This window comes from Pleuronectes platessa, chromosome 15 (genome assembly GCF_947347685.1).
Source record: "Pleuronectes platessa chromosome 15, fPlePla1.1, whole genome shotgun sequence".
Lineage (NCBI taxonomy): Eukaryota > Metazoa > Chordata > Actinopteri > Pleuronectiformes > Pleuronectidae > Pleuronectes > Pleuronectes platessa.
In genome coordinates, this window is record NC_070640.1 from 18,157,931 (window position 1) to 18,166,235 (window position 8,305).

Below are 8,305 nucleotides of genomic sequence, written 5' to 3' on the forward strand. Positions count from 1 at the left end.
TATAAACGAATATTTCAAAGATCTCAGCAGCAACAAAGATCAAAGCATACAAAGACGTCAAAACAGATCAAAGAGCTCTAAAGGACAGGAAATGATCTGTCATAATTTCCTAAACCTTGCCTGCACTTCTTAATAAAGATTAAAGAACCTCAATGCAGAAAGATTGAGATCCAGTAGATGCAGAGGTGTCAAGTAACGAAGTACAAATACTTTGTTACCTTACTTAAGTAGACATTGTGGGTATCTATACTTTACTGGAGTATCTATTTTTCAGACGATTTTTTACTTCTACTCCTTACATTTTCACGCAAATATCTGTACTTTCTACTCCTTACATTACGTTACTCCTATTTCATTTTGGCTTGATTTCCTTCCGGTTTTTCATCGTTCAAAAACACACACAAAAAAAACATTTTTTTTGTGAGACATTAGACCCCCCTCCTCCCTTCGGATGAGCAAGGAGAGTTTCAGTTGGGTGTCCGCGGGATGACGGCCAGGCCGAGGCCGCCACACAACCGCACCAGAGGGTTCCGAAAACAAGGAGCATCCGCAATCCCCCCGCCTCCGCTGACAGGTCCCTGGGCCATCGGAGCAGGCTAGCAAAGGCGCACAGAGGGGGATGGAAGAGCGGAGAAGGAGGCACCGCACGGCAGTGGACAGTGCTCAGACGAAGTAGAGGAGACAGACAAATGGAAGGAGTGTGTGTGTATGTGTGGGGGGATAGCTGGGAGAGCACTCACGTGCCACACCAACACAACCCAGGCCTCGGGAGACACGCTGGCCCTGGGGCCCATCGCGAGACCCTAAGCACCTGTGGGGGGGGTTGGGGTGCCATGCAGTCGAATCAGGCGGTACCGGTAATGATCCTTCCGCAGGTTCACCTACGGAAACCTTGTTACGACTTTTACTTCCTCTAGATCAGGGGTGTCCAAACTTTTTGCCCCGAGGGCTACATTCAAAAAAAATTTGAAGGTCTGGGCCACTCGCACCGCCACGCCCCCCTGCCCTGGAGCGGACTGTTGAAAGTGCGCCTCAATCGCGTCGCTTAGGGCGGGGGGCGTGGCGCCACCTAGTGTCAAAACTGAGAAGTACAATACAGTGGACCATAGTCCATTACATTACAATTCATTTAGCTGACGCTTTTATCCAAAGCGATTTACAATCAGTGCATTCAAGGGAAGGGGAGAGCGGGGTAATGTGAGACACCCCCTGTATCTAGGCAACGGACACAATTGTGGTCATGTGATCATTAAGTTTTCAAGCCCCTCCCATTCCACCCTTGCCATGAAGGAGAAGTTGGTGCAGGTGCTGTGGTTAGAATGTTTTTTCACAAAAATGTGCTTTTTGCATGTAAAAGTAAATTTTCTTGCATCAACTGTTGTGTCAAAACAAATAGATTCAGGTAGAAAAACTTATATCATACATGTTGGTGAACTTCCAACATATAAAATCATTTGATTGATGCTAGCTGAAGATTAGCCTGAATTGCTAAGAGATGTGAGACATGAAGCACAAGTTAGGTTTAGTCTTAAACATATTTTATTGTAATTATACATTACATATGTTTTATTTGTAATGCCATAAACATTGTATAAAAGCCATCATGCCTAGAAACTACACCAGGAAGACAACCTGGGGCCAAACACCCCTCGCAGAGATGGAGAGTGCAGCCGCTGAGGTCATGCAAGGAAAGAAGTCCTTAAGAAAAGCAAATATTGAAAAGACAACCCTCAAAAGATTCATAAAGAAAAAAGAGAAAGGGGAAGTAAAATCAGTTGCCTTGGGTGCAGTAACTGAGGCAAAGAGAATATTCACAGATGAGATGGAGGAGGAGCTTGCCACTCACTTGAAACAACTAGCTGACCAGTTCCATGGCCTTGCTCCAGTTAAGTGCCGTGAACTGGCATTTGAAAATGCAGAGAAAAACAATATCCCTGTCCCTGCCAATTGGACAGAGAAACAATGTGCAGGTAAGCTAGGGTGTGCAAGAGATCACATGAATCATAATAATCATAAATCTGCTTAATTGACCTATTACAACATTTGTTGTTATGGTAGTTTTAAAGTGGAAAAAGTAAGTGGATCACTTTACCCCCTTGATTTCTCTGGTCTGTCTCACTTTACCCCTAAGCTGGGGTAAAGTGAGAAACAAGACCACTTTTTTAAAAACAATCATATTTTCACTGCCCTTTGTCCTGAAGACATTCTGATAATTTCCATTGCTAGGAAACATCCTGAATTAATGGGAAATTAATGGGAATTACTGATATATCATTTTAGCTCGCCTAGAGGGGAGCAAATGTAAAAAAAAATCTCATATTACCCCGCTCTCCCCTACCCGAGGGTACAAACCCAGAACAACAAGAATCAAGAAAGTACAATTTCTTCAAAAATAGAGCAAAACTACAAAGTGCTATAAGTAGGTGCCATTTAAGTGCTACGAAATTATTAGTTTAAAAAAAAAATTTAAATTTTTTTGAGGCGGGCCAAATTAAAATGGATGGCGGGCCGCAGATGGCCAGCGGGCCGTAGTTTGGACACCCCTGCTCTAGATAGTCAAGTTTGATCGTCTTCTCGGCGCTCCGCCAGGGCCGTTACCGACTCCGGCGGGGCCGATCCGAGGACCTCACTAAACCATCCAAACGTTAGTAGCAACGGGTGGTGTGTACAAAGGGCAGGGCGTCAGCAGCCTGTGAAAGACTGTTAAGTGTTGCAGGGCTCATCTTCAGGCCAGGTAGAGCATGCATAGGCTCAAATAACTTTGAGAACCTGCTGCTTTTGCGGCTGAACAAAGCCTATCGCTAATGTTGATGTACATACAGGATCTAGTCCAAAGGTCTCAAGGTCTCTTCCAATAAAGGTTATTGATAACATTCCACTGAAGTTTGACTTTTTGCACTATTACAATACTTATTGGCAACTAGTTATCATGTCTTCCGCTCCATGAAACGCATGTTAATGCTCAGTAGTACACATATGGTACTTTAATGTATTTAAATAAAAAAAATTCCCCTTACATTACTTTTACTTTTATACTTTAAGTAGTTTTGAAACCAGTACTTTTACACTTTTACTTAAGTAAAAAGCTTAAGTTGATAGTTCAACTTCTACAGAAGTATTTTTAAACCGTAGTATCTATACTTCTACTTGAGTAATGAATGGGAATACTTTTGACTCATCTGAGTTCATCATATGAAAACTGATTCGTTAAGTTCACCGTTCGTGAACTTAATAAAAAATATGCGCAACATGTACAACACTGTACAGGGAGCCACTGCAGAGGGGCTGAGGAGCCGCAGGTGGCCGACCCCTGCCTTAACCCAAGATTACCGCTATTCAAATTAATCCCCTGAAACACCATGAGGAGTCTGGTGAGGTAGCGTAACAAATAAAACATTTTTAATTTTGCCCATGGGAAATCTTGGTTTTTCCTGACTTTCTATCTGGGATGAGAGAGAGGGGGGCTGATGATGTTTTTTAATCGTGAGATTAATAGCTTCACAGAAACTCTACTGGCTGTTGTTTTGATACGTCTCTTTCTTAACCTCCCTGCTCCAGTTTAACATTGCTGACAAAAGCAGAGGATAGAAGAATCATCACACCAATGTGCATGTATTCTGTGAGTCAGTTTGTCACTCTGTCATAATTACACTTTGTTAGGAGGTCTTTATTTCCCACACTGGTCAAAACAGATGTAAACCTTCTCAAATCAAAGCAGAGAATTGGAACCTTAATGCAGAATCCAATTCTTAACTTTAAATTGAATGTGCTGATAGACAGTGCCTGAAGAATATAAGATGTCAAAATAATTATTGTCTGGACATAAAGGTTCAGAGTGTAGAATTTAGTGGGGAAGTTGCATGTTGCAGCTGGATACCCCTGACCTCACACTCCCCTTCCAAAAGTTAAAGAGAACCTGTGGTAGCCTTCAGTTGTCATAAAAACTCAAAAGGTGTTTAGTTTGTCAGGTCTGGGCTACTGTAATAACATGGAAGCCTCCGTAGAAGGGCCCATTCTCAGGTAAAGAAAACAATTCCTACAGTGTAGATGAAACACAAGTGAAAACATCACTGGGATTATTTTATATAAAATTTCTGCCAGTTGATCCCTTTCACCTTAATCTTACACACTGAACCTTTAATCTGGTCCTGATTTATATTAACACATCATTAGATGGACAGATAGAAAAACCGACAGATAGATCTTGTAGATAGATAGATAGATGGCAATACTGCAGCAAGATATCAGGTACATAACACACCATAAAACATAAAAAGAACATAATCCAGAAAATGAAACGAATTATAAAGAATTAAAAAATATATGAAAAAATGACAGAATATAATCTAATGACACTTGAAATAATTATTTATTGTATAATTATTACTGGAGTGTTCATCTCCACTGATAGTGCAGTGATAGGATTTCCGTGTTTACTACGGGACCATGAATGCTGCGCTGGTTACTTGTGGCGACATTCTCTTTCCATGGTGTTGGACCGGAAACTCATTTAACTGACCAGAGAACGTGAGTAACTAATAAACTATATTCACAGTTTTTTTTTTAACCAATAATACAACTTTTAGCTGTACATTGAGCTACATGTGTAATGTAGTGCCTTATTTTAGGCAGCTAACTAGCTAGACACGCTATCTGAAAGTTTAGCTTCTAGGCTAAAACATTAGCCAGCTAACTTACACCTCTTTGCTAAAACGACAAGACACTAAAACAACACGTATCAGCTGTGTTAACACGTTTTTAAATGTGAGTAAAATGATAACTTTTCACTGTGAATCAAAGTGAGTGACCAACACTTCACAGGTAAAATGTCCTCTCCACTGTCCCTCTGGTACGTCCCCCTGTGCAGCTAACAGGAGCAGCTAACAGGAGGAGCTAGCTGGACAAGCTCCTCTTCTAAGTAACCACGATGAGGAGACAGGAAAACCAGCCAACGAGGCCGACAGCAGGTTCGTAAACATGTCCATTCCTTTCCTCTTTGCCAATGGATTCATGGAATAATTCACAATTCATGCCAAGTTCAAGTGTGGTGTGGAATAAGGACACCAAGCTGTGTGTGTTGCATTGTGGTTCCAGTTAGCTTTTAGTGGTGAAGTACCATATTCAACGGTCCCCTTATTAGACCAAATTTTAATTTACTGTGGTGCACACACTCATAAATAGCAGCCCCCTAAATATATCTTTTTTTTTTCTTCAAGGTCCATGAATTACTCTCTTGAAAATCAAGGACATTTAAAAAAAAGGGCCGATCTCATAATGTGAAAGAAAAGATCAAGTGAATGTTTATTACACATGTATACCTTGTATTCATTGTTTTTTCCCCCTGTCTCCACCAGGCTGCCTCCCTGTGCCGCTGTTTAACCAGAAGAAAAGAATCAGGGTTCCTTTGACATCTGCTCCTTCAGTGAATGAATTCTTCTCCCACAGTGAATACATGGCAAACACCAGCTCAGCTCCATCTCACATCATCAAACCAGGTGAAGCGTTCACTCTCTTTAGGTGTCTAGTTTATTTCCAACACTTGGGGGCAGTATACCAAAAGGCAAATCTAAATGAACTTAAAAACAGGAAGGATTTTAAACAATACTTCACCTCGATTTACATCTTCTTTCCCTCTGTAGCATAGGTCAATTAGAGGACATCTAAATGTCTTTTAAAGATCAAATGTCTATTGGATGTTGTTAAACTGTTCAAATCACAATCTTAGAGTGAACACAAAAGCAAGACCATTGTTTTATATTTAGAGAATTTTGTTTTTCATTTTGTCTTATTACATAAAGAAAAAGGACAATAATATCAAGTATCTCCCTTTGAATTAAGACACTTCACAGCTTTAAACAGTGGACACTGTCAAAGCACTTTATACTAAGGTCAGACACATTCATACAGTAGTACTATACTGTGCTGCTCTAAGACGCATCAGTTACATCACCATGGGCACTTTTGGGTTTCAGTATCTTCCCCATAAATATCAAACTGGAGCAGTCAGGGTTCGAACCTCAAATGTTCTGATCAGTGTACGACCTGTTTTACCCCCATTAGCCACAGCTTTGCTCTTTCACAGGTACCTATGGATGTTACCAGGCCTCAGGTTCGTCATTTGGTGCCTCACAAAGTGACCAGTGGTTGAAACCACAATCCCCTCAGTCTCAGCAGTTTGACACTAACAGACCCGCTCCTCGACCTGCTCCTAAAATGAGAGCATATGCACCCATATCACATCCATATAAAGGAGGAAACACCAGGTATGTTTTTCAGGTTTAACCCATTTTCTATTGTGTTATAATATGAAAAATGCCTGCAAATCCACAATGTCAGACCCTTAAATTGTTTAGGTTTGACAGTTTTTATTATGATTCTGAATAAAACCATAGCTAATCAAACAGACACCTGAGAAACATGTGAGAAAGTTGAAATAAATATTGGACATCACCACTTTGCGTCCAGGAGCAACATGAAAGTTGGAAACCGGAATTTACTGTGACTTGTTTATTCAAGAAGAGTGAATGCATATCTTACTTGCATGGTCAAAAAACATACATCAACAAAAGAAATTCAGATGTTGTCTTCTCAGAAAGTTTGACTGACATTTGGTGTTTTTAATTTTAGATCTTAATATGTGAAACAGAAGGTTTATTTTTATTTCAGCACTCAGACGGGGCAGCCCAGTTACCCAGTCAGACCACAGGATTCCAGCTACAACGATAGCTCCAACAAATATCAGAGTCCTCCCAGCACTCAGCGTGCACAAAACAAGGCATCACCCAATACTGGGTTCTCTCATATGAGTCAACAGTCGTCTTACAGACCATCCACTTCCACGCCTCAGTATCCCCAACAGTCTCGACCTCTGCCCCCTCCTGTCCCAACTCCCACCAAACCACTAGCTTGTGCAGCTCAGCCACTAAAGAACACCTGGAAATTTACCAACAGCTTTGGGCCACAGAGTTCCCCCTCTGACGGAAAAAGAAGCTCAAATCAACCTCAGACTGCACGACCAACTCAAACTCGGGTAGGAGTAGATATGGAAAAATCTATACTTAATACACAACGATGGTTACAGTTTGCCTTCATGACATTGTTTCTGATGAGGGTGGCATCTTTATTTATATGCAGCAGGAGCCCCCTCCAATGAAACCAACCAACGAGAACTCACTTAGGATCCTGACTGCAGTTATCGATGGCATGAGACACTGGAGCCAGTTTAAAGACAAAGCACCGTACCTTTTTGAGATATTTGGTCAGTTTATTAGAAGTTTTTGTTATGCACTGTATTCTTAAATATACTGGAAGTATTGTTGCTGATCAGGGCTACAGCTCTCCCTATTGGTGAGGGACAGCCACTGCAAGGCAAATAAATCAGTTAAAGACACTTTCATAAAATTGTCGACAGTCATATTTTGATGGTAGCATAATATAAAGTGTATATTCTGTTGAGCCTGCTGGATTAAAAAAAATGTCAATAAATGACGTTAGACTACAACTGAACAAATTTTGGATTTTGGTTGGTAATTTTGGGTCAAATTTGTCTCTAAAATTATCCCTGAGGCCCTAAAGTCAAGTTTACTGAATGTTAGCTTTTCTAAAATTGTGATTAGTTATTGTTGGTCATTCAGACTTTATCTTAGCACCCTCAACTCTGACTGACTTCCAGCATACCGCTTTACTCATTTTAAAGCATCATTCATCTAACTGGCTGTTCTCCCTTAGCCACTCTTGACTCTGCAGTTACTGTGGGTCGCCATGGAGCCAAGACCTTCCTTATGAGAGATGGAAAAAAGGCTGTGCAGTGTGTCTTCTATGAAACTGTGAGGAAAAAATACTCTAGACAAAAATTCCAAAGAATGAAAGCAATTTTCCCTGAGTCGATAAATGTCAATTTGCCCACATTTACTTGCTCTGATACATCATTTTAATGGTGATAGTAATGTACTTTGGTTATACTGTATATTCACTGTACAAGTAAAAGTAACTTAAATATCTGTTGGATTTAATAAATAGTGGCATTTCACAAATATGGAAAAATATTGCCAATAGAAAATCCAGCAATGCGATATCACTTGAATTTACTTCCTTTCTGCATCTTGTCCATCAGGAGCAGGAACTGCCCCGTCTGATCCGGGGTCAAGTTCACCGCTGCGTGGGCAACTATGACCGCAGCAGAGACGTCCTCATGTGTGTGTCCGTCCGGCCCGGCCTCCCCTCAGAGCTGAGGAACGCCTACGAGGCTGTGAAAGCATCTGATGCAGAAATGAGGGCACTGATCAAATCATTCCATGAGATCTGA

At 41.0% G+C, this 8,305-nt stretch overlaps 1 protein-coding gene across 1 annotated transcript; it reads left to right on the top strand.

Annotated features, from left to right (window-relative positions):
- Window positions 1-4,927: 4,927 nt before the first annotated feature.
- Window positions 4,928-8,305, top strand: LOC128457621 (spermatogenesis-associated protein 22). The gene is made up of 7 exons (XM_053442403.1): window positions 4,928-4,967; window positions 5,355-5,495; window positions 6,083-6,263; window positions 6,667-7,030; window positions 7,138-7,258; window positions 7,729-7,826; window positions 8,114-8,305. Exons 1-7 carry the CDS (start codon window positions 4,928-4,930, stop codon window positions 8,303-8,305), a joined length of 1,137 nt encoding a protein of 378 aa, XP_053298378.1.